This window comes from Osmerus mordax, chromosome 5 (assembly GCF_038355195.1).
Source record: "Osmerus mordax isolate fOsmMor3 chromosome 5, fOsmMor3.pri, whole genome shotgun sequence".
Classification (NCBI taxonomy): Eukaryota; Metazoa; Chordata; class Actinopteri; order Osmeriformes; family Osmeridae; genus Osmerus; species Osmerus mordax.
In genome coordinates, this window is record NC_090054.1 from 22246723 (window position 1) to 22274203 (window position 27481).

At 52.4% G+C, this 27481-nt stretch overlaps 1 protein-coding gene across 2 annotated transcripts; it reads left to right on the forward strand.

Annotated features, from left to right (window-relative positions):
* Window positions 1–254: 254 nt before the first annotated feature.
* Window positions 255–27481, forward strand: LOC136942976 (arginyl-tRNA--protein transferase 1; the record flags this gene model as incomplete). Of its 2 annotated transcripts, none has more annotated exon segments than XM_067236063.1 (10): window positions 255–468; window positions 3098–3161; window positions 3987–4049; window positions 4197–4300; window positions 4387–4572; window positions 10886–11100; window positions 14718–14846; window positions 18618–18650; window positions 23919–24100; window positions 27382–27481. In XM_067236063.1, coding segments are annotated over 10 exon segments (1173 nt in total), but the record flags the coding sequence as incomplete, so codon positions are not given.

Below are 27481 nucleotides of genomic sequence, written 5' to 3' on the forward strand. Positions count from 1 at the left end.
TGAAACTATGTCACGACCACACACCACACACACACGGCCAAGTTGGCCTACTATTTTCCACTGTGTACAGCCTCTTTTGGTTTTATATAAATAATTGTATTACCGGTTGCAAGTAGGCCTAATCTCAGTAGCCTATAGTGCATTGTAGTTTTCCCCAATATTGGTAAAATACGTTTACAAACTATTCAAATTAATAGGTTGGAAGTACAGATCACCAATATTGTGCATTGCTAATTCAGGATGACAGCGGACGGCCTGTCCTGCATCAAAGCTGTTCCGTGTCAGTCCGGCATCAGCTGTGCTGCGCAGGGGAGGCGGCTCTCCTTAACAGGCCGGTCTGCTGCCCGCTTCCCTGCTACACACCGGACACGATGGCTGGTGGCTCGTACACAATAGTGGAATATTTCGGGGGAGATGACGGTTATCGTTGCGGTTACTGTAAAAATGAAAAAGGCAACTTCTCTCACGGTAAGTCATCAGTTTTTTTCTTTCAATTCATTAGCAATATTACTTTAAAGTGGTATAAAGCGCCGCTGACTAACAGCTAACGCAGGCTAGCCAGGACACTTTAGCATTTTCACTCGTTCTGCTATGACTAGACCTGACCGACGAGCGTGTGAACTCAGTACTCAAACAAACAAGACCTACTAGTGACTTAAAAACGACGGATTCTCATGAAACGTCTAACATAATTTAGATGCACAAGGTAAAAGTGTGGGGTGCCAGGCAAACCTAAATGTGCCACATACTGGCCACGAAATCGAATGCAACAAGATTAAGTCGTAAACTCGGGGCTGCTCAGGCAAATAAAACAAGGATCATCGTTTCGTAGCAAGTTGCTAATGTTAGATATCTAGCTAGGCTACGTAGCCTAGCTTGTGACAGTTTTCCTCAAATCTAGTATACAGCTGCATCCTGTGTAATGACTGGTGGTGGTTGTGTTTCCTTGGTTTTCTTCACAGTACTGTATTAGGGAAATAAGGAAGTTAGCGTCTTGGCTAACTAGCTAACAAGCTAGATTGGAGCAGTCTTAGTATCTGCCAGCGAGCTATCTAGCTTGATAGCTATCGTTTACCAGTTAGCTAGTTGGCCAAACATCAGCTGTCGCTTTCACTTGGCCTTGTCAAAGAGGAAGCAGAGGATCAGCCGTGAATTATGAGCGGGTTCAGGTTTTCCATTAACTGGAAACGTGTCTTTCAATTAAATGTCCAGTGAACTAGGGTACTACTTAAGGCATTCACATGAACGTTTGTGCTGCTCTTTGTAACATAAATGGTGTCTTAAGACGCATGGACACTTTGCCTTGGGTGAAAAGTTCCTGTCATCGACAAGTTTCACACTGCCAGGAAATGTCAGGCTCTTGTGTCATTTTGTCAATGTTGACTTTACAACCATTAGTCGAAGCCGAGCAAAGGTGACCAGCGGATACTCAGTCTACACGTTTTATGATCACTGTATAACTGCACATTCAGCCAGAAACCCCTGAACCACACACTGAACACTGTCTGACTAAGGTTATTCCAGTTCATCTATCTAACCTGCTCCGTAACACCTACCTGAAGAGGAGAGTTCAGGCCTCTCTCTCCAGCGACCAGATTAGGACCTTCCAGTGTGTTTCTAGGAGAGAGGACTCATTGGCTTCATCATTATGAAATGTGAGTTCTAGGAAATGGACACTGTGGGAACGGGGGGAACCTGAATGTAGCAGCATCAAGCATAAAGACCTCCCTTCTTTACCAACCAACTGTTAGTTTGGTAAGACTGCAGGTTTGTCATGTAACCTCATCTCAGCCATCAGTCAGCCCACACGGTGGTTTCAGCTCAGTCTGGAGTCTCTAACCACTAAGCTAACCCTGTCCCTCCAGTCTTCATGGGCCAGGAGTCTGTCTGGAAGACAAGGGCTTCCGTCGCTGGCACACCTGCCTTTGAGACAGAGCTATAAAAGGCTGTGTAAGCAGATGGATGCGGATGTCACGTGTATGGGAGTGTAACAAGGTGTGTGGAGGCTGGGAGGGATGGCTATAAGAGGGCTCAGGCAGTCCCTGCCTTGCAGTCAATGAAGGAGAGTTGAGAAGAGCAGGAAGGGCAGTGTAATCCCAGGGTGATCATCCCAGGGTGATAATCCCAGGGCAGGTAGTTAACCCCTGAGGCACAGGGGTTAACTTAATCCCATGGTGGTGGTGGGGGCCAGGCAGGCAGAGAGGCCAGACTCATAGAAGCAGTAACCTTGTCACCTGTGCTGCTCCTGTGTGGACCAGAGAACCAGCCTGTCAAAACCAGCCTGTCAGAACCAGCTCACATCAGTGTTCACCAGCTTCCTCTCTCTGTGTCTCCCACAGTCTCTGCACACCTGAATGGAGCCCTTTGTCTGGTGCAGATCAGGTGTGACCAATGCACAGGTGGTCTGTTATATCACACAGATGGGCTGTGTTAGGGCCCAGGGTGTGTGCTAGGGCCCAGGGTGTGTGTTAGGGCTCAGGGTGTGTGTAAGGGCCCAGGGTGTATGTTAGGGCCCGGTGGGGGGGTGGGGGTGACGGCAAACATGTAGAGACAGAAATGACATGCCGTTGTGTAAATAAGATAAATAACATAAGGCCATTTAGTTGGTTTAATAAAAGAGCAAGCTATATACCTGTTTTATAGGAAAGGTAACCTTAAATTATTTTTGTGATCGGGCGCTCCCCTAATATAATAGTAGGGGAAACACTGGTAGGAGAGGAGATAATTTCTATAATCTGCTATTGTTTACTACTGAGTTTGGTTCAGACAGTGTTAACAGACACAGTGCCAGTGTTCTGTCCCTAACGCATCCAAGACTTGAAACTGATGTTGTATTTGTGCTTGTTTATTCATAGACTGATATGCTTTGGAAATTTAGATTGTGTGTGTGTGTGTACCGGGTGGTGGAGTGGAGCTGAAGCAGAGAGATTAGATCTCTTCTGGGAAAAGGGGGCCCTGAGGCCGTTGCCATGACATCCCAGAGGTCTGTGTGTTTCCCTTCCTGAGCACTGTGGGAAACTTCCCTCCCTAGGGTTGTTGACCCTGCAGGATGTGGGGGTCATGACCCTGGACGTAATGTTGTGTGTCTGTTTCTCAGGGATGTGGTCCCACACCATGACAGTACAGGACTACCAGGACCTCATCGACAGAGGATGGAGACGGTGAGATAACCTTACACCCCTCCTAACACCCCCCCACCCCTCCTAACACCCCCCACCCCTCCTAACACCCCTCCTAACACCCCCCCACCCCTCCTAACACCCCCCACCCCTCCTAACACCCCTCCTAACACCCCCCCACCCCTCCTAACACCCCTCCTAACACCCCCCCACCCCTCCTAACACCCCCCCCACCCCTCCCCACCCCTCCTAACACCCCCCCACCCCTCCCCACCCCTCCTAACATCTCCCCACCCCTCCTAACACCCCCCCACCCCTCCTAACACCTCCCCACCCCTCCTAACACCCCCCCACCCCTCCTAACACCGACCCCCCCCCTCCCCACCCCTCCTAACACCCCCCCACCCCTCCTAACACCCCTCCTAACACCCCCCCACCCCTCCTAACACCCCCCCCACCCCTCCTAACACCCCCCCACCCCTCCTAACACCCCCCCACCCCTCCTAACACCCCCCCCACCCCTCCTAACACCCCCCCCACCCCTCCTAACACCCCCCCCACCCCTCCTAACACCCCTCCTAACACCCCCCACCCCTCCTAACACCCCTCCTAACACCCCCCCACCCCTCCTAACACCCCCCCACCCCTCCTAACACCCTCCCACCCCTCCTAACACCCTCCCACCCCTTCTAACACCCCTCCTAACACCCCTCCTAACACCCCCCACCCCTCCTAACACCCCCCCACCCCTCCTTACACCCCCCCCACCACCACCCCTCCCTGAAGCATCTCAGTGTTGGGAAACCGCATGTCACTTTGTGGTCTAAATGCTTGAGCTTTTCCTATTCTGTGTGTTTTCCTTCTCAGAAGTGGGAAGTATGTTTACAAGCCCATCATGAACAAGACGTGCTGTCCACAGTACAGCATCAGGTGAGGCCCAGGCCCTCCGGCAGGAGCCCCGCTCCTCCTCACTGGAACCTGGGAGATGAAAGGATTTCATTAACTGTTATTCATAATGGCCAGCAGGTTTCGGTTCAATCAACTTTAAACAATTAATAAAGGATGTTCTCTGTGAAGGTGCCATGCCTTGAACTTCCAGCCTTCCAAAACCCACAAGAAGATCCTGAAGAAGATGAACAAGTTCCTGTCTAAAGGGGAGATGCCTGCAGGAGGGAGTGGAGGTGAGATGTGTGGAGATGAGGTCTGGGCTGCGTGCGTGCGTGTGTGGTAAGGCATGGTGATTGATACTGTGCTTCTGTCCTGACAGGAGAGCCCATGGACTCGTTCTTGCAGGAGGGGGATGTGGTGGAGCCGTCTGCTCTCTGCTCTGAGGACACCCCTTCTGTCACCTCCATCCAGGAGGACCAGAGTTCAGCCCCTCACACAGAACCTGCTAGAAAACCTGCTGCTGCTATTTCTGACAGCAGGCCAGCCCCTGCAGCACCCAAACCAGGTGAGGCTGACCACAGGAAGTTGACTTACCCGGCAGGATGTGAGATCAAACCTCCTTCTGGCAGCTGTGTGCTTTTTATACCTTCGGTCTTACCTGCTGAGTCTGTGGGTGTGTGAGTCTGTGGGTGTGTGAGTCTGTGGGTGTGTGATTTGTGTGTGGATGTATGCGTGTTTTGTGTGCCAGTTTAAGTGAGCTTCAGATTGCAGTGATCCTGTCTGACCAGCAGAGTGCAGCAGACACTCATGGATAGACAGTAGGACTGCCTCAGGACTGCTTGTGCTGTTGTGCTTTTCTGAAGGGGTCTCCTCTCAGCCCGTCTGTCCGGATCCCTGATCTGGATCACTACAGGATGTCCTGAGGAAGACAGTAACAGCCAGTAATGAATCAATAACACCACCTGTACAGAGATAATAAACAGCTATGAGACAGGAAGCACAGTTTATTACAACTCCTCACTCACACCTTTTGGGAATCAAGCCCCGGTCACCAATCACAAGGCCCACAGGTCCACCAGGGGCCAGCCCGGTAGACTGGCGAAGCAGACCCCAGGGGCCAGAACCAGGGGCCAGAACCAGACCCCAGACCCAGACCCCAGAACCAGACCCCAGAACCAGACCCCAGACCCAAAACCAGACCCCAGACCCAAAACCAGACACCAGACCCAAAACCAGACCCCAGACCCAAAACCAGACCCCAGAACCAGACCCCAGAACCAGACCCCAGAACCAGACCCCAAAACCAGACCCCAGAACCAGACCCCAGACCCAGACCCCAAAACCAGACCCCAGAACCAGACCCCAGAACCAGACCCCAAAACCAGACCCCAGACCCCAGAACCAGACCCCAAAACCAGACCCCAGACCCAAAACCAGACCCCAGACCCAAAACCAGACCCCAGAACCAGACCCCAGACCCAAAACCAGACCCCAGACCCAGAACCAGACCCCAGACCCAGAACCAGACATAAACACACAGGAGGATGTCCTCTCCTCTGCTCACCCAGTCAGTAACACAATCCCCCCCCGCACCCTCAGCAAGCAGGGAGGATTATGTGTGGCTGGAGAGGTAGAGAGAGAGAGTGTGTGTAGGTGGAGAGAGTGTGTGTGTGTAGGTGGAGAGGTAGAGAGAGAGTGTGTGTGTGGCTGGAGAGGTAGAGAGAGAGAGTGTGTGGCTGGAGAGGTAGAGAGAGAGAGTGTGTGTAGGTGGAGAGAGTGTGTGTAGGTGGAGAGGTAGAGAGAGAGTGTGTGTGTGTGTGGCTGGAGAGTTAGAGAGAGAGAGTGTGTGTAGGTGGAGAGAGTGTGTGTAGGTGGAGAGGTAGAGAGAGAGTGTGTGTGTGGATGGAGAGGTAGAGAGTGTGTGTGTGTAGGTGGAGAGAGAGTGTGTGTGTGTGTGTAGGTGGAGAGGTAGAGAGAGAGAGAGTGTGTGTGTGGATGGAGAGGTAGAGAGAGTGTGTGTGTGTGTGTAGGTGGAGAGAGAGTGTGTGTGTGTGTGTAGGTGGAGAGAGAGTGTGTGTGTGTAGGTGGAGAGGTAGAGAGAGAGAGAGTGTGTGTGTGGATGGAGAGGTAGAGAGAGTGTGTGTGTGGCTGGAGAGGTAGAGAGAGAGTGTGTGTGTAGGTGGAGAGGTAGAGAGTGTGTGTGTGTGGCTTGAGAGGTAGAGAGTGTGTGTGTGTGTGGCTGGAGAAGTAGAGAGTGTGTGTGTGTGGATGGAGAGGTAGAAAGAGTGTGTGTGTGTGGCTGGAGAGGTAGAGAATGTGCCATAGTTCTTTAGGAAGTGTTAACTGCTGGAATGGGAGCAGACGTCTTCCACAGGAACACATCTGTCATCTTCACACTGGCTGCACGCTCAGTCCTCAGGAGTACCTGTGTGTCCTGAGATAGTGTGTGAGGAGGTGTGTGTTTGTCCTGTGTGTTGGTGTCGCCAGGGGTCATAGATGGAGGTGATGTGTTGAGTGACTCAACGTTAACACGCCTGTTCTGGTGTGTTCCTGTGCCCAGGCGCACACCAGCCTTTAGTTTCAGGAGGAACTCATTTGAGCGTCCTGTCTCTGCCTGGCTGTGTTGGGTGTCCTGTCTCTGGCTGGCTGTGTTGAGCGTCCTGTCTCTGCCTGGCTGTGTTGGGTGTCCTGTCTCTGGCTGGCTGTGTTGAGCGTCCTGTCTCTGCCTGGCTGTGTTGGGTGTCCTGTCTCTGGCTGGCTGTGTTGAGCGTCCTGTCTCTGCCTGGCTGTGTTGGGTGTCCTGTCTCTGCCTGGCTGTGTTGGGTGTCCTGTCTCTGCCTGGCTGTGTTGGGTGTCCTGTCTCTGGCTGGCTGTGTTGGGTGTCCTGTCTCTGCCTGGCTGTGTTGAGCGTCCTGTTGGGGACTGTTAGGGAGTCAGGTGGCTGAGCGGTTAGAGAAACGGGCTAGTAATCTGAAGGTTGCCAGTTCGATTCCCGGCCAAAATGACGTTGTGTCCTTGGGCAAGGCCACAACCACAACCCTACTTGCCTCGGGGAGAATGTCCCTGTACTTACATTTACATTTAGTCATTTAGCAGACGCTCTTATCCAGAGCGACTTACAGTGAATACAGGGACATTCCCCCGAGGCAAGTAGGGTGAAGTGCCTTGCCCAAGGACACAACGTCAGTTGGCATGACCGGGAATCGAACTGGCAACCTTCGGATTACTAGCCCGATTCCCTCACCGCTCAGCCACCTGACTCCTACTTACTGTAAGTCGCTCTGGATAAGAGTGTCTGCCAAATGACTAAAAATGTAAAAAATGTTGCCAGCCTGCCCCCTGCAGCCCCTCCCAGGAAACACCAGACACCAAGCCTCACTCGCTTCCTGTCTGGAAACACCAGACACCAAGCCTCACTCGCTTCCTGTCTGGAAACACCAGACACCAAGCCTCACTCGCTTCCTGTCTGGAAACACCAGACACCAAGCCTCACTCGCTTCCTGCTCGGACACCTAGAAAGTTGATTTGTTGAATCATTTAACAATTGTCCGTCTTTTTTTGCGTTACACAGAAAGCAATTTAAAAGCCATGCATTTTGGATTATGTTTGTACAACTTTTTTTGTGCCACACAGAACGAAATGTAAGCTTTTCTGAGACTTTTTTTGTGCTGGTTTAGTATTGAGAGTCTGGTGGTTAGCTAACCCACTCCCTGACCCCTAACCCTTTTAGGTCACATAGTGGAGTGTTGCTTTCCATCTTGCTGCAAATCGTGCTCCTTGGTTTGTATACACATGAATCCACTAGGCATATAAATCAATGCCTGACTGGTTTATTTATAATCTGTTATTGACCCAGCAACTATGAGCCTAACACAGTACAGTAGACTGTCAACCAGGATCGTGTATTGAAGTTGTTTGGTGGTCCCGGCTCAGAGTATTGCAGTCCCCCCTCTGCCCTTCTGAGGATCACTGCAAGCTGATGACATCACTCTGGACAGCTCTCCATCCCGCTCCTCACTGCCGTGTCTCTGTGAGAGAGACGGGGAGAGAGAGAGACGGGGAGAGAGAGAGACGGGGAGAGAGAGAGACGGGGAGAGAGAGAGAGAGAGAGACGGGGAGAGAGAGAGAGACGGGGAGAGAGAGAGAGAGAGACGGGGAGAGAGAGAGAGAGAGACGGGGAGAGAGAGAGAGACGGGGAGAGAGAGAGAGACGGGGAGAGAGGGAGAGACGGGGAGAGAGGGAGAGACGGGGAGAGAGGGAGAGACGGGGAGAGAGAGAGAGAAAGAGAGACTGGGAGAGAGAGAGAAAGAGAGACGGGGAGAGAGAGAGAAAGAGAGACGGGGAGAGAGAGAGAAAGAGAGACGGGGAGAGAGAGAGAAAGAGAGACGGGGAGAGAGAGAGAAAGAGAGACGGGGAGAGAGAGAGAAAGAGAGACGGGGGAGAGAGAGAGAAAGAGAGACGGGGGGAGGGAGAGAGAGAGACGGGGAGAGAGAGAGAGAGAAAGAGAGACGGGGAGAGAGAGAGAAAGAGAGACGGGGAGAGAGAGAGAAAGAGAGACGGGGAGAGAGAGAGAAAGAGAGACGGGGAGAGAGAGAGAGAGAGACGGGGAGAGAGAGAGAGACGGGGAGAGAGAGAGAAAGAGAGACGGGGAGAGAGAGACGGGGAGAGAGAGAGAAAGAGAGACGGGGAGAGAGAGAGAGACGGGGAGAGAGAGAGAGAGAGAATGAGAGACGGGGAGAGAGAGAGAATGAGAGACGGGGAGAGAGAGAAAGAGAGACGGGGAGAGAGAGAGAAAGAGAGACGGGGAGAGAGAGAGACGGGGAGAGAGAGAGACGGGGGGAGAGAGAGAGAGAGACGGGGAGAGAGAGACGGGGAGAGAGAGAGAGACGGGGAGAGAGAGAGAGAGACGGGGGAGAGAGGGAGAGAGAGAGAGAGGGAGAGAGAGAGAGAGGGGGAGAGAGAGAGAGGAGCGTTTGCTGGCAGTGGGACAGGCAGGAAATGGCTCGTTTCCTTATTGCTCCAAACAGGATGTGCGTGTGTAAGCTGTTGACATGGGATGCCCGAAGCGTTGGAGGGGCTGGCAGGCGGCCAGGGAGGGGAGGAATGAGTTACTGGAACTATTCTGGGTATACACAGAACTGCAGAACAGGGGCTGTGTGTTTCTGTGTTCTCCAATATATTGGTTATTATGTTGAAAACTCAGTACATTACACCCACACAGCCAGGTCCAGTGTGTGATGTGGAATACCTACTGATGATTACCATGCTAACTTGCAGCTGGCTCCAGTTCTACTCTCCTCTTCTCCCTCTGTACTCTCCTCCTCCCCTCTTCTCCCCTCCCCTCTTCTCCTCCCCTCCCCTCTCTCCTCCCCTCTCTCCTCCCCTCTTCTCCTCTCCTCCCCTCTCTCCTCTCCTCCCCTCTCTCCTCCCCTCTGTCCTCCCCTCTCCTCCTCCCCTCTCTCCTCCCCTCTGTCCTCCCCTCTCCTCCTCCCCTCTCTCCTCCCCTCTCTCCTCCCCTCTTCTCCTCTCCTCCCCCCTCTCCTCCTCCCCTCTCGTCCTCCCCTCTCTCCTCCCCTCTCTCCTCCCCTCTGTCCTCTTCTCTCCCTCTCTCCTCCTCTCCCCTCTCTCTTTCCTCTCCCTCTATCCTCCCCTCTCTCCTCCTCCCCCCTGTCAGGAGGTCTCAGGGCAGTGTGACTTCTTCCTCCCAACACAGTATCTAACTCCAGCCCTCCAGTCCCCTGGCAGTCAACAAGCACAGCCCATGTTGTTTTATAGCTTCTGTACGGATGATGTCATGTCAAGACTCAAGAGTACTTAGGAGGAAGAGAAAAGAAAATGACTTCCATGTAGCTCTCTCTTTAGTGGTAGAACAGCTCTGAATACAACACAACCAGCCTGTTAGCCCGGGGAGGGTCGGGGCAGAGCCATTGGAAACACAGCCTCACACCCACAAACCTTGCCCCCATGTGGGACTCATCAGGGCTGGAGCTCTCTCTCTCTCTCCATCGTGTGGAACTCTCTCTTTCTCCATCGTGTGGAGCTCTCTCTCTCTCTCTCTCCATCGTGTGGAGCTCTCTCTCTCTCTCTCTCCATCGTGTGGAGCTCTCTCTCTCTCTCCATCGTGTGGAGCTCTCTCTCTCTCCATTGTGTGGAGCTCTCTCTCTCTCCATCGTGTGGAGCTCTCTCTCTCTCCATCGTGTGGAGCTCTCTCTCTCCATCATGTGGAGCTCTCTCTCTCTCTCTCCATCGTGTGGAGCTCTCTCTCTCTCCATCGTGTGGAGCTCTCTCTCTCTCTCTCTCCATCGTGTGGAGCTCCCTCTCTCTCTCCATCGCGTGGAGCTCTCTCTCTCCATCGTGTGGAGCTCTCTCTCTCCCCATCGTGTGGAGCTCTCTCTCTCCATCGCGTGGAGCTCTCTCTCTCTCTCTCCCCATCGTGTGGAGCTCTCTCTCTCCATCACGTGGAGCTCTCTCTCTCTCCATCGCGTGGAGCTCTCTCTCCATCGTGTGGATCTCTCTCTCTCTCTCCATCGCGTGGAGCTCTCTCCATCGCGTGGAGCTCTCTCCATCGTGTGGAGTCTCTCTCTTTCCATCGCGTGGATCTCTCGCTTGCTCGCTCGACCGGAGCACCAGGGAAGCTGACGTCATTAATTCAGTAATGTTTTCAGTAATGTTTTATATATACCTGCTAGCGTTTCCTCTGTCAAGCCGTTTTCCTCTCACCTTGAAACGCTTTGGACTTGCTGTAGCCCAAGGTTGTCTTTGGAGTGGGAATGGATTAAGATCTGTTTTTCTAACCCCTCCACTCCTAGCAACACCTCTGGAAAGTTTCTCCTCCACCAGCTATTTTCTAATCATGTTTTCCTCTGGTGTTGGGGCAGGGCTGGGGCCTGACCCGAGCAGACCTCAGTGCAGGAAGGCCAGAGACGTGAGGAAGGAGCGCCGCCTGCAGAAGAGAAAGCAGGAGGGAGGAGTCTCCGCCCCCGTGACCCCTCACCCTGCCACGCCCACCCAGACAAGCCAATCAAAAGCCCTGGAGGAGTTCATCAACAACTCCCTGCATGAAATGCCTGAAAACCCTCTGCACCGTCTAGAGGTGAGGAGAGGCGGGCTGTTCTGGACCGTGTGACAGCTGTAGAGTGTGCATGAGACCTGGACAGGTGCTCAGACCTGTCCTTACCCCCTCACCCCAGTAGCTTCACCATGCATGACGGGGGGATGGCACCCACTCCTGGCCATCTCCCAGCTCCTCCAGTCAACCTCCCCTAGGCTCCCTGGTCTCCCTGCTGCACCACCCATAAGACTCACCCCGTCTCCCCCATCAGCTTGATTAGATTACTGTGATTGGCTGTGATTACTCATTCAATTTCCTTAAGTGTATGGATAGACAGGATGGTGGGGGGGAGGGTTGAGCCAAGCTGTTATGATCCCGGCTGTTATGATCCCGGCTAGATCATGTTTACACCAGACCAATTAACCCTCTCCAGAAGCACTTCATCATGAGCTTGGCTGTGAATGTGACAGGCTGTCTGGCTCAAGGAGTCAGCACACTCAGACAGAACACACATGGGCCCAAGAGAGACAGGGAACTCAGAGGAGACACTTCCTGTGACTCATCATCTGTGGAGGCCTGAGCTTGGGTCTGCCTGCCTGCCTGCCTGCCTGCCTGCCTGCCTGCCTGCCTGCCTGCCTGCCTGCCTGCCTGCCTGCCTGCCTGTCTGTCTGTCTGTCTGTCTGTCTGTCTGTCTGTCCACAGTCAGAAATCTCTGCTCTGTGCTGCTGTCAGAGCCCAGCAGGGGGCAGGATGACCACACGGTTTACAACTCTAGACGTAGCACCTCTCTGCCTATCTCTCTCTCTGTCTCTCCCTCTTCTGCATGCCTCTCTCTCTCCTGTCTCTCTCTCTCTCTCCCTCTTCTGCATGCCTTTCTCTCTCCCTCTCTCCTTATATCTGTGTTTGTGTCTCTTCTTCTGTCTTTGTCGTGGTGCTGTGTGTGTGTGTGTGTGTGTGTGCGTGCGTGCGTCTGGGGTGCTTATCAAAGACACCAGGGTTTGTCCCTCACACAGCTTCCACACTCGCTCCCCAGTGAGCGCTTCAGAAGGTCAATACCTCCCAGTCTCAATTAAGCCTCTGCAAGCTGCTGGTATTAAGTGGCATTATTTCAACATTCCTGGTGAGGGTTAGGGTTAGTGTGTTGGTGCTGTATCAGCAGGCCAGACCTGCTGGATAAATAAGACTGTCGGCTATCAAAGGAAATCTCTAGAGTTTTAGAACTAAATTAAAAAGGCCTTTTCTTACTATTATCTTTTACCTACGGGTCCAACATCGTTGTTTGAAATAGAGCAGTGTGTGCCAAGTGGTCATCTGAGAGCCCAGCCCTCGTCCAACTCAAACAAGCCCGGGTTAGATTCCCCATCCTGCACTTTCTACAGGATTCTAGTGGCATAGATGCGTTGGCCAACAAAAGCTTCACAACGGAGCGATGTTTAATTAAAAGTAAACGTATGGATGTGAAGGCTGCATTCTCCCGCAAGAACACTCTGTTCCGCCCCCAGCCCCCAGAACAGCCCCAATGTGACATGGTGAAATACTGGGCATGGGGTACACACACACATACAACACGGTGGTGTGAAGTAATTTCTTTGTTTTTCAGCTGGCCTACCAAGGTAAATGTAAAATGTATTTTATCTTGACGCCAAAACGTTTGTGGTATTATCTGTGCTGTCATGATCTCGCAAACGACACTCCTGGTCTCCATGGAGATGGATACAAACACACCCTCCCCTAGCTTCCTGTTCCGGACCCCCCTCCTCTCAGGCAGCAGCTAGGTCTCCATAGCTACAGCTAGGTCTCTACAGCTAGGTCCCCACAGCTACAGCTAGGTCTCCATAGCTACAGCTAGGTCTCCACAGCTACAGCTAGGTCCCCACAGCTACAGCTAGGTCCCCACAGCTACAGCTAGGTCTCCACAGCTACAGCTAGGTCTCTACAGCTACAGCTAGGTCCCCACAGCTACAGCTAGGTCTCCACAGCTACAGCTAGGTCTCTACAGCTACAGCTAGGTCTCTACAGCTACAGCTAGGTCTCCACAGCTACAGCTAGGTCTCTACAGCTACAGCTAGGTCCCCACAGCTACAGCTAGGTCTCCACAGCTACAGCTAGGTCTCTACAGCTACAGCTAGGTCTCTACAGCTACAGCTAGGTCCCCACAGCTACAGCTAGGTCTCCACAGCTACAGCTAGGTCTCTACAGCTACAGCTAGGTCCCCACAGCTACAGCTAGGTCTCCACAGCTACAGCTAGGTCTCTACAGCTACAGCTAGGTCCCCACAGCTACAGCTAGGTCTCCATAGCTACAGCTAGGTCCCCACAGCTACAGCTAGGTCTCCACAGCTACAGCTAGGTCTCTACAGCTAGGTCCCCACAGCTACAGCTAGGTCTCCACAGCTACAGCTAGGTCTCTACAGCTACAGCTAGGTCTCCATAGCTACAGCTAGGTCTCCATAGCTACAGCTAGGTCTCCACAGCTACAGCTAGGTCTCCACAGCTACAGCTAGGTCTCTACAGCTAGGTCTCTACAGCTACAGCTAGGTCTCTACAGCTAGGTCTCTACAGCTACAGCTAGGTCTCTACAGCTACAGCTAGGTCTCTACAGCTAGGTCTCTACAGCTACAGCTAGGTCTCTACAGCTACAGCTAGGTCTCTACAGCTAGGTCTCTACAGCTAGGTCTCTACAGCCAGGTCTCTACAGCTACAGCTAGGTCTCTACAGCTACAGCTAGGTCTCTACAGCTACAGCTGTAGAGACGTGTGTTCTTGTCCATCTCCACAGGTCTGTGTGCCCCCTTTCCTCCCCTCTCCTCCCCTCCCTTCCCTCCCTTCCCCTCTTTCCTCCTCTGGTTCCATGTCACGGTGATGTGTGGAGGGTTTGTGTCCTTTTATAAAAGTGTGTGATGCTGATCTAACCCTCCTGTCCTGTCCTGTGTTGAAGGTGAGGCTAGTGCGCTCCAGCCCCCCCTGTTCACAGTTCAGAGCCTCGTACGACGCCTCCTACCAGGTGTACAGACTCTACCAGATGGCCGTTCACAAGGACCCCCCCGACAAGCCCTCTGAGAGCCAGGTCAGGGGGGGGGGGGGGAGGGGAGCGGAGTAGAGTTTTGGTAGGGAGTAGAGGGTTAGGATGACAGGGTTAGGATGACAGGCTGATGTTGAAGGTGTTTCTACAGGGTTAGGATGACATGCTGATGTTGAAGGTGTTTCTACAGGGTTAGGATGACAGGCTGATGTTGAAGGTGTTTGTACAGGTGTGAGAATCTCTGTTGGCTGGGAGCAGTGTTGGTTGCCCAGGTGTGTTTGCCAAGTTGTGTGTGTTTGTGCAGGTGTGTTTGTCCAGGTGTCTGTGTGTGCAGGGGTTTGCCCAGGTGTGTGTGAGACTCTGGAGGTGCTTGTCTGCCCCCTGGTGTTCTGGTGTTTCTCTCTGGGGGGGTCGTCGGTCGCTCAGGGAGTGCACTAGCCTCACCCCCCCCCCCCCCCCCCCCCTCAGGGAGTGCACTAGCCTCACCCCCCCCCCCCCTCAGGGAGTGCACTAGCCTCACCCCCCCCCCCCCCCCCCCCCCCCCCCCCCCCCCTCAGGGTAGACCTGCTAGTGTGGCGTTATCTAAATCTCTCTGCTGTTATTTTATCCACTGTCCCCCCCATGCCCGGCCCCCCCCAGGTGAGGTTAGTGCCGCTCAGCTCTGAGGACCCTCGGTTCGTGGCGTCCTTTGAGGCGTCAGCGGCACTCTACGCCCGCTACCAGATGGCTGTTCACGCAGACGCCCCCTCCGACTGTAACGAGAGCGAGGTACATCATACCTTACTGTGCCCTGCAACATTCTGCTCCTGGCACTCTGCTGTACACAGCCACTCTGCTACATTGTGCTCCTTCCTGCCTGTGGTCAGAGAATCTGCCTGGAAAATTACCTTTTGTCACCTCAGACACCTGTAGCGCCTTACACACTCCTGCAGTTCCTCCTGCATGTTTACACCTCTGGCATGTGTCTGTTTGCAACTATCTGGTCATATTTGACTCTTAGTGTAAAGTTGTCCGTTCCTTCATGGTTCTGTCCAGGTTTCTGTATGAGCAGCCTGGGTTAGGGGCAGTATTGTCAGGGGTCTGCAGCATCACAGGTGATATACAGGACAGGTGAAGACATGGTGGTCGTCGTGACGACTGCCAGGAGGGAGGCTTAGTTCCACTGTATTGGACAGGAAGGGGCGTGGCATTCACCTCATCATCATCATCATCATCTCACCACCCAGAATCCCGGGTGGCTCTGGCTCTTGAGCCTCCAGTCCCAGTAGAGCAGAGGGGTTTACACCCTGTGTGTGTGTGTGTGTGTGTGTGTGTGTGTTTGGGGCCTCTACTTCTGAATGTCTTTTTTTCAGTACTGTGACACTTTTTATTAGCGTGACGTGAATGAGAAGTGGTTTGTGTGAGCTGAAAGTGGACACTCCCAGAAAAGTTTAACCACCCAGCTATTAAACATCAGGGCCAGTTGAAATATTTGTTTTGGGAGTCTGGGCACCATGTATAAACACAAGGAATTGAAACTAACTCACTAACTAAGAGAGGTGAAGGTCATTTTTTTTGTGGGGGGTGGGTGGAGGAGGTGAGAGGCAGTCTAGTCAGGATGTGAACCTCCTGGACCTTACGGCTCTGTCCCTCCCCGGTGACGGCTCTGTCCCTCCCCGGTGACGGCTCTGTCCCTCCCCGGTGACGGCTCTGTCCCTCACCTCCAACGAGTCTCAGCTTGTTACCAAACCCTCCTGCTCGTAAAAGCGAGGGAATTAATAAATATCAAGAGCGGGGGAGGACGGGAGCGGGGGAGGACGGGAGCGGGGAGGACAGGGCTGAGAGTTAAGTGATTTGGGGGAAACTCTAGCCTCCCTCGGGGCAGGCTCTTACAGCCACACACACACGAGCCCACAGTCAGCCCTGTCCCTCTGGTACACACGCACTCTGTCTCATGCACACAGGTGCATGGTGGATTGGTACCACAGCTGTAGATGGTCCTGGCTGATGGCACCACAGCTGTAGATGGTCCTGGTTGATGGTACCACAGCTGTAGATGGTCCTGGTTGATGGTACCACAGCTGTAGATGGTCCTGGCTGATGGTACCACAGCTGTAGATGGTCCTGGTTGATGGTACCACAGCTGTAGATGGTCTTGGTTGATGGTACCACAGCTGTAGATGGTCCTGGTTGATGGTACCACAGCTGTAGATGGTCCTGGTTGATGGTACCACAGCTGTAGATGGTCCTGGCTGATGGTACCACAGCTGTAGATGGTCCTGGTTGATGGTACCACAGCTGTAGATGGTCCTGGTTGATGGTACCACAGCTGTAGATGGTCCTGGTTGATGGTACCACAGCTGTAGATGGTCCTGGCTGATGGTACCACAGCTGTAGATGGTCCTGGTTGATGGCACCACAGCTGTAGATGGTCCTGGTTGATGGCACCACAGCTGTAGATGGTCCTGGCTGATGGCACCACAGCTGTAGATGGTCCTGGTTGATGGCACCACAGCTGTAGATGGTCCTGGTTGATGGTACCACAGCTGTAGATGGTCCTGGCTGATGGTACCACAGCTGTAGATGGTCCTGGTTGATGGTACCACAGCTGTAGATGGTCCTGGCTGATGGTACCACAGCTGTAGATGGTCCTGGCTGATGGTACCACAGCTGTAGATGGTCCTGGTTGATGGTACCACAGCTGTAGATGGTCCTGGTTGATGGTACCACAGCTGTAGATGGTCCTGGCTGATGGCACCACAGCTGTAGATGGTCATGCAGTGTTGTTGGTTCAGGTCCATGTTTCCTGTCAGGACAGGAGGGAGGCCACACTGCGGAGGGTGGGCCCCACACTGCCAGGCAGTGTCCCTCTCACCTCATCTCTCCAGACACCTCAGACAGGTCTGGGGTGTCGGGGAGCGAGGGGTGCCAGGAGGAGATGATATCCATGTGGAAGAGAACAGGAAGTTACAGAGGCTCCTCACCACTTCATTTACAGTGTGTGTGTGTGTGCGTGTGCATGCAGATGTCTGCCTTTTGTCAGTGTCTGTAAATCTGGACTAGCCCTGTTCTAGAACCCCCTCCCTGTTTTGGGCTATAGGGTCAGATACATCAGGACTTACCCACCACTGGAGCACAACTAAATTGTTAAGTTTCCTTGTGAAACACGAAACTTTGTGGACTTCAAATGAAGCCTTTAGTGTGTACTTTGCTTGTGTGCATGTGTGTGCAGTTTGCAGCTGTATTATTGTCCTTCTCCATTGCCCTGCTGGTAGTGATTAGAGTGGTAGAACGTTCTCCATTAGTCCTGCCAGCAGCAGAGAGGCCTGTCTCTAAACACACAGCCTGCCACAAGCTAGAGGAAGGCAGCAGGCCTGTCTCTAAACACACAGCCTGCCACAAGCTAGAGGAAGGCAGCAGGCCTGTCTCTAAACACACAGCCTGCCACAAGCTAGAGGAAGGCAGCAGGTCTGTCTCTAAACACACAGCCTGCTAGAGGAAGGCAGCAGGCCTGTCTCTAAACACACAGCCTGCTAGAGGAAGGCAGCAGGCCTGTCTCTAAACACACAGCCTGCTAGAGGAAGGCAGCAGGCCTGTCTCTAAACACACAGCCTGCTAGAGGAAGGCAGCAGGCCTGTCTCTAAACACACAGCCTGCTAGAGGAAGGCAGAAGGCCTGTCTCTAAACACACAGCCTGCTAGAGGAAGGCAGCAGGCCTGTCTCTAAACACACAGCCTGCTAGAGGAAGGAAGGATGGCATATATACTTCAAGATCATTAAAGCAAATCATAAACAGCCGTTGCCTAGTCCAGTATTACCCATGCGCTGGTGGGACTCAAAGTCTTTCTCCTTTCTGGAGCTCAGCTGTTCCCTGTCAGTGCCATCCTGAGTGTGAGAGGATCATACAGGGTTTACATTTACATTTACATTTAGTCATTTAGCAGACGCTCTTATCCAGAGCGACTTACAGTAAGTACAGGGACATTCCCCCGAGGCAAGTAGGGTGAAGTGCCTTGCCCAAGGACACAACGTCAGTTGGCCTGACCGGGAATCGAACTGGCAACCTTCGGATTACTAGCCCGACTCCCTCACCGCTCAGCCACCTGACTCCCTGTTAAGGGAGTCAGGTGGGGTTAACATTTTAATTTGTGTAAACAGAAATGTCCTCTTCCTGGCCCTGGAAATGGACTGGGGGATTAGTCTTGAGTGTTAGCTTGGAGGGTTAGTCTTGAGGGTTAGCCTGGAGAGTTAGCCTGGAGAGTTAGCCCTGTGTTAGCCTGGAGGGTTAGTGTTGAGTGTTAGCCTGGAGAGTTGGCCTGGAGAGTTAGCCCTGTGTTAGCCTGGAGGGTTAGTGTTGTGTTAGCCTGGAGGGTTAGCCTGGAGGGTTAGCCCTGTGTTAGCCTGGAGGGTTAGCCCTTTGTTAGCCTGGAGAGTTAGCCCTGTGTTAGCCTGGAGGGTTAGCCTGGAGGGTTATTGTTTTGTCTCTGGCTACAGAGCAACACTGACCCTATTAACTGACTTCTTCTCTTCCTGTCGTCTGATGCTGCGGCGCCTCCACAGTTCAAGAGGTTCCTCTGCGACTCTCCTCTGGAGGTATGTACACCTGGAGAGGGGGGGGGTACGTACACCTGGGGAGGGGGGTACGTACACCTGGGGAGGGGGGGGGGGGGGGTAAAGGTACACCTAACCCTGCTCCTACTGATACCTAACCCTAACCCTGCTCCTACTGATAGCTACCTAATGTCTCCTGTTGTCTGGTCAGCTCAGACTGGCTTTCAGATAAGCACATTCTTACCCCACACACACTTCCTCACACACTGTCACCATGGTTACATACAGTAACCCACCAGTTCCCTGTGTGACACTGCACACATGAGGGGGGGGGCTCAGGAAGGGGGTAGGGTTTCATATCTGAGTGTGATCTAGCCTGTCTGGTGTTTAGAGGATGAGGAAGGGAGACTAGTGGATGTGGGGAGATGTGTCCAGAGAGTTGTGTGTGTGTGTGTGTGCTCAACATGTGGCCACGTGGCATTATGTGGGCAGGGGGCCTTATGTGGGCAGGGGGCATTATGTGGGCATTATGTGGGCAGGGGGCATTATGTGGGCAGGGGGCCTTATGTGGGCAGGGGGCCTTATGTGGGCAGGGGGCATTATGTGGGCATTATGTGGGCAGGGGGCATTATGTGGGCAGGGGGCATTATGTGGGCAGGGGGCAGTATGTGGGCAGGGGGCAGTATGTGGGCAGGGGGCAGTATGTGGGCAGGGGGCAGTATGTGGGCATTATGTGGGCAGGGGGCATTATGTGGGCATTATGTGGGCAGGGGGCAGTATGTGGGCAGGGGGCATTATGTGGGCAGGGGGCAGTATGTGGGCATCACTGGGGGGTAAACAGCTGGCTGCCATCGGAGTGGGAGGGAGTCACCACTGCTCTCTTCCATTACCTCATTTACCCTCATAACTAGAGAGGACAGTAATAGCTCTGCTGAATCATGCGGTTAGCGAAGAGGTGGAGGTTGGACAGTATTCTCAAGGTAACTCCTTCCAGCAGTTTCCACTGTCAGTTTGGACGAGTGCAGACCTGACTTGATGACACAGAGCAGGTCTAGGAAGACGGGCTGGTCAGGCCAGTTACACCAGGCAGGGACGGGCTCTTAAACAAGAACCTTGTAATGGCTTCTAAAACTGGAGCATATTCATAGTGAAGGAGATGAGAAGAGAGACACACACACCCTAGTCCCCTGTGCTGCCCTGGGGCCCCCTGGGGCTCCTCTAATGAACATCGTTAGTGTTTATAGGAAACAAGCTTTTATCACCTTGTCAAGCCTGCCGGCCAGGCGCACTGAATTACACCCTCTCTCACACACACACACACACTCTCTCACATGCTCGCTCTCTCTCCATCACCCTCTTTCACTCTCTATCACGCTCTCACTCTCTATCACTCTCTATCTCTCTCTCACTCTCTATCACTCTCTCTCTCTTTCTCGTATTTGTGTACACGTGAACGTGGTAACACACTTTGTCAGTCATGTACAACACACTCAACATGCGCGCACACACACACACCGCATGTACAACACACTCAACATGCACAAACACACACCACATGTAGAGCACACAAAACCACACACTGCAAACATTCATACAAACATCATTTTTTGTATTTCAAAATGTTGTACAAACACACGCACAAGACACACACACACCCACCCACCCACACGCACACACACGCACGCACACACACACACCCACACAGACACCCACACACACACAGACACCCACACACAGACACACACACACACACAGACACACACACACACACACAGACACACAGACACACACACACACAGACACACACACACAGACACACAGACACACACACACACACACAGACACACACACACAGACACACACAGACACACACACACACAGACACAGACACACACAGACACACACACACAGACCCACAGACACACACACACCCACACACACACCCAGACACACACCCAGACACACACCCAGACACACACCCAGACACACACCCAGACACACACCCAGACACACACACACCCAGACACACACACACACAGACACACACACACACAGACACACACACACACAGACACACACACACACACAGACACGCACACACACACGCACACAGACACGCACACAGACACACACACAGACACGCACACAGACACACACCCACCCACGCACACAGACCCACACCCACCCACGCACACAGACCCACACCCACACCCACCCACGCACACAGACACACACCCACCCACGCACACACACACACCCACCCACCCACACAGACACACACCCACACAGACACACACCCACACACACCCACCCACACACACACACACACCCACCCACACACACACAGACACACACCCACACACACACACACACACCCACCCACACACACAGACACACACACACAGACACACAGACCCACAGACACACACCCACACACACACACACAGACACACAGACCCACAGACACACACCCACACACACACACCCACCCACCCACACCAACACACACACACGCACACACACACACGCACGCACACACACACACGCACGCACACACACACACCCACACAGACACCCACACACACACACCCACACAGACACCCACACACACACAGACACCCACACACACACAGACACCCACACACACAGACACCCACACACACAGACACCCACACACACAGACACCCACACACACACAGACACACAGACACACACCCACACAGACACACACACACACAGACACACACACACACAGACACACACACAGACACACACACACACACACACAGACACACACACAGACACACACACAGACAGACACACACACAGACACACACACAGACACACACAGACACACACACACACACACACAGACACACACCCACACCCACCCACACACACAGACACACACCCACCCACGCACACACACACACCCACCCACCCACACAGACACACACCCACACACACACACCCACACACACCCACACAGACACACACCCACCCACACACACACACACACCCACCCCCACACACACACACACCCACCCACCCACACACACACACAGACACACACCCACACACACACACACACACACACAGACCCACAGACACACACCCACACACACACACACCAACACACACACACCCACACACACAGACACACACCCACGCACACAGACACGCACACAGACACCCACGGCCTGTGCAATCACCCCAAAAATAAACATATCATTGCACCCAGGCCTGCTGTATATATAAGCAGACTCCAGACATTGTGGGGGGGTATATATGTGTGTGTGTAGCTGTGCGAGGACAGTGTATGCAGGGTCCAGAAGGGGGCAGTGTGGCATGGGGGCTGTGCCCCCTGAGGCAGACTGATGGAGGCAGTATTCAGGCGTCCTGGTTTCCTCATCAGCGGAAACCAGGCGTTACTGAGTGGTTAACGACCTGTGTAGATAATTGACTCCTTTTCCCTCCATCTTCCTGGGTCGTTGTTCTATTAACTTAAACACAGCTCGGGGGGGGGGGGGGGGGGGGGGGGTCACAGAGGCAAGGCCATGACAGCCCAGACTGTCTGGTGACGCACAGGGCAGCATCTCAGGGCAGCATCTCAGGGCAGCATCTCAGGGCAGCATCTGACATGCAGGTCAAGGCTGCATAAACACACCCATACCCATGCACACATACATGCACACTCTCACACACACACTCATTGCATGTCATCAGACAGACAGACTGCCACAGGGTTAGGGTTAGGCTCCAAGCTCAGTTCCAGATGTGGTGCCAGAGCCTCTCCACCTAAACACTCCCCATTACACCCCCCCCTCCCCTCCTGCCCTGCTCCCCCCTCCTGCTCTGCTCCCCTCCTGCCCTGCTCCCCCCTCCTGCTCTGCTCCCCTCCTGCCCTGCTCCCCTCCTGCCCTGCTCCCCCCTCCTGCTCTGCTCCCCTCTTCCCCCTCCCCTCCTGCCCTGCTCCCCCCTCCTGCTCTGCTCCCCTCTTCCCCCTCCCCTCCTGCCCTGCTCCCCTCCTGCCCTGCTCCCCGCCTGCCCTGCTCCCCCCTCCCCTCTTCCCCCCTTCCCTCCTGCCCTGCTCCCCCCTCCTGCTCTGCTCCCCTCTTCCCCCTTCCCTCCTGCCCTGCCCTGCTCCCCTCTTCCCCCCTCCCCTCCTGCCCTGCTCCCCTCTTCCCCCTCCCCTCCTGCCCTGCTCTCCTCTTCCCCCTCCCCTCCTGCCCTGTGTCTCCCTCCCCCATTATCTCTCATATGTAATGGATAGTGGTGTTCTATACGTCAGACAGGTGAACCGCCAGGCTAGTTGGGGTTCCAGAGTGCTTTAGCCAGCTCTCTCTAGAACCCTCCAAGACAGGCCAGGTTGGGCCATGGGGGTCGGGAGGCTGTGACCCTGGAGGGTGAGGGTGGTTTGATTTGGCTCAGGGTGTATCCTGGAGGGTGAGGATGGTTTTATCTGGGCTCGGGGTGTATCCTGTAGGGTTGGGATAGTTTGATCTGGGCTCAGGGTGCACCCTGGTGGGTGAGGATGCACGGCAGTGGTGATCTGACCTGCAGATTAGAGGAGTAGCTGTCCTGGTGTTGTGATAACGAGCTCCGTCTGCAGCTCACACACACACACAGCTGACCAGGCCCAAACACACACACACACACACACAGCTAACCAGGCCCACACACACACACACACACACACAGCTAACCAGGCACACACACACACACACACACAGCTAACCAGGCCCACACACACACGCACACACAGCTAACCAGGCCCAGATGGGCTTCTGGGATGGATAGGGATTCCATTACACACACACACACACACTCTCTCACACGCACACACAGGAGGAATTCTATTGGCCCAGTTCCGCAGGCTGCCTGTTGAGATGGACCCTGCTCATGCAGGGTCTTTTATTAAAAGGGTTAGTCTCATATGAGGCTGAGCGCAAACACACACAACACACACACAACACACTCACACACACACACAGACACTGCCCCCAGCCCTGGTCCAGAGTTGGGAGCTATTAGCAGGCTGCTGGACCCCAAAGAGAACACACAAATGTGGCCTTACCTGTCTGCACCTCACAAACACCTGGAGTGTGTGTGCATGTGTTTGAAAGACATGTGAGGTAATGAGATCTCAGTATTTAACAGGGTGTCCACGGATTCTTAAGTCTTCAATAAATGTTTTGGGCAATTTTAATTGTAATTCATAAATGTAGTTCATGTCATTTTAATGTGTTAACTGTCCATGGAAGCTTCAGGTATGTTATTCAGTTGATTATACTGACTCCCCCCCCCCAGGCGGAGACCCCCCCAGATGGGCCAGACGTGGGCTATGGGTCATTCCACCAGCAGTACTGGCTGGACGGGAGCATCGTAGCGGTGGGCGTCATCGACATTCTGCCCACCTGCGTCTCCTCCGTCTACCTGTACTACCACCCCGACTTTGCCACGCTGTCTCTGGGCTCCTACTCTGCTCTCAGGTCAGCATCACCTCCTATCTCTCTCTCTCAGGTCAGCATCACCTCCTATCTCTCTCTCTCAGGTCAGCATCACCTCCTATCTCTCTCTCTCAGGTCAGCATCACCTCCTATCTCTCTCTCTCTCAGGTCAGCATCACCTCCTATCTCTATCTCTCAGGTCAGCATCACCTCCTATCTCTCTCTCTCAGGTCAGCATCACCTCCTATCTCTCTCTCTCTCAGGTCAGCATCACCTCCTATCTCTATCTCTCAGGTCAGCATCACCTCCTATCTGTTTTTCTGTCTTTTTCCTCTCTTTTCTGATGATTGGTTTACCCAGTCTACACACACACACACATCTGGCACTTCCTGTAACCCAATAATGTGAGAAAGCCTTCTTAGGTTTAGTAACCCTAACCCAATAATGTGAGAAAGCCTTCTTCAAATATTTCTGCACAGATGTGTAAGTCTGGGTGATCTACGCGTGTGTGTGTGTGTGTGTGTGTGTGTGTGTGTGTGCGCGTGTGTGCGTGTGCACGCGTGCGTGTGTTAGTAGAAGCTGTGTATGTGTGTGGTGAGAAAGGGGGGGGGATGAGAGAGAGAGACAGGAGAAAGAAGGGAGAGAGGGGTGAGAGAGGATGAGGGATCAGAGGACATTATGCCTGAGGGGCTGTTGTCCAAAAGCAGCTGGTGTCTGGCATTGAATTGATGTTGTGCGTGGTGTGTGTGTGTGTGGCTTTTTGTTAGCTGTGGTCAGTTTGCAATCAAGATTGGAAATATATCGGCGCAATAAGTATTTTTGTCTGCCAATTTCCGGGCCTTCACTATCTGGATGTAGTTGTGTGTGTGTTTATTTGTCAGTGAGGGAGAGAATGCATGCTCAGCCTGTATTAAGGCCCCAGTCTTGGAACGTGTGTGTGTGTGTGTGTGTGTGTGTGTGTGCATTAATATGAGGCAGGCGGTGTGAGGAGCTGGATAATTGGCTTGTGTTGGAGTGTCAGATCGCTGAAGAGGGGATAATGGCAGCCTCAAGCTGCTGCCATGGGGGTGGGGGGGCTGGCCCCCTCGTGAATGGGCCCCTCACCTCTCCTGATCCCCTCATTCAGCCCCCAACCGGCCCTTTGTGGTCAGGGGATGGGAACCCAGGAACCTGGCAGCAAGCATGTGACCTTCTAGCACCTCACCCTCTCCCCCTCTCCCTCTCCCCCACTCCCTCTCTCCCCTTCCCCCCTCCCTTTATAGTTCTCTCCCGCTCCCTCTCCTCCTCTCTCCCTGCCAAGCCCCTGCTTTGTACTTCTGCTTATTTTCCAGTGCATCTATTTTATTTAAGGTCTCTTTTTTTCCTCTGTTCCCTTCTCTGTCTTCTTAAGTGAAAGAAAAGGAACTCTCCCCCTCTCCTCCTCCCCCTCTCCCTCTCCCCCTTCTTTCACGCGGGCTGAAAGAAAGAAGGATGGGAGGAAGAGTGAGACAAAAGAGGAGGCGATTTAGTTATGGAAAAGTGAAGGAAACTGTGGAGAAGGGAGAGGGAGAACAGGCGCTGGTTAATAAAGGATGCAATTAAGGAAGGAACTAGAAATACAGACATGAACCGGGAGCTGCTGTATAAATCTCCCAGCGACAATGAAACTCTCTCTCGTCAGCGCTGTTGTTTGGTCAGTGGTGCAGGAGAAGCAGTTGTGTGTGCAGAGTTGGCAAAAGTACAGACTTCCTTCACTCAAGTAGTACAGATACTCATGTTTAAAAACACTGGTGAAAGTGCTGACTAAATTGTTTCACTCAAGTTAAAGTAAAGAAGTGCCATTAGTACTACCTGTATGCCACTATAGACACAGCGCATTCGCCAGGAATCCTTTTTGACAGCAAAAATTTTGAACATCTCCCTCATGTATGACCATGGGTGATCAGGAATGTCTCTATTCTCAGCTTTAACCCTTGTGTTATCTTCGGGTCATTCTGACCCATCAGTCATTGTGACCCACCGTCGTATTGCGACAAATTTACGTCATACAAAAACAAAGTGAAGCATTTTCTTTTAACTGTCGGGCTGTCTCAGACCCCCACATTGGAATGGTTAAAAGAAAATTATTTTTATTTGTTTTTGTATTGGGTAAAATTGGGTAAACACAACGATGGTTCGTTATGAACCTTTGGGTCATGTGACCCGAAGGCAGCACGAGGGTTAAACAAAGTAAGCAGAGCACAGCAGAGCACAGCAGAGCACATCACAGTAGAGTAGAGCACAATAGAGCAGAGAACATCACAGTAGAGTAGAGCACAGTAGAGCACAGTAGTCATGTACTCATTAATGATGCAAATGATTTTTTATTTATTTTTCTGTATTTTTTCAACCTTTGGAAACGTTTTTCACACACATAGGGATATGAGATGAGAGAGGAAGAGAACTGAGAAGCCTAAAACAGTGGAAAGCAGAGCAGAGTACAGTATAGTAGAGTGAAGAACTCATCAAAGATGCAAACTTTTCTTTTGATAAATCTTTGAGAAATTATTTTGTCAACTTTTAGAAACTTTTCAATGTTTTTTTTTTTTCAACCTTTTAAAACATTTTAGAAATATCTTTTTCAACCTCTCTAAACTAGTTTAGAAAGAAAAACATTCTAAACCTAAATCTAACTTTTTTAGAATTTGTTTCTGTTGAAATGCAGATCAGAGAAGCATAACAAAGTTAAGTATAGTAGAGTCCTCATCAAGTACTCCTCAATGATGCAAACTGTTTTTTAAATGTTTTTTCAAATATATTTTTTTCTTGTTGCCTTCTTGCTCCATGGCAGCTTCGTAGACTAGCTTACATTTGGTGTGCGTGATGACCAGGAATTGTTAAAAGGCACGCAAGGAGAAGAAAATATATTGATCATGCCACCAAATACTGATTCAAACTAAAGTAACAAGCCTGGCTTTAAAATGTAAGAAGTACAAAGTACAGATATTTGTGTAACAAATGTAAGGAATGATAGTAAAAAGTTGTCAGAAAAAGAAATAGTTAAGTAATTAACTAATACTAGAAAAATCTACGTGTGTGTGTGTGTTGACCCGTCTGTGTATTACTTGTTGCATGGTTTGATTGACAATAAAGTTCACTTTGACTTTGACTTGGTCGGTGAGGAAGATTTGATTTGAAGAGAAGTTCCAGCTGGTTTACAACCATACATGAACACTGCAGCTTTTCAGCTATGTGATTGTTGTTTTGCTGACCAAAGGAGCATTAGCCTATTAGATGGGTTATTCAGAAGCTAAACTAAATAAAGGCTCTTGTTCTGGTAATAATTGTTGTTCCCGCCCCTCCAGGGAGATTGGCTTCACCAGGCAGCTCCAGCAGCAAGCACCCAGGCTGAGGTACTACTACCTGGGCTTCTACATCCACTCCTGCCCCAAGATGCGCTACAAG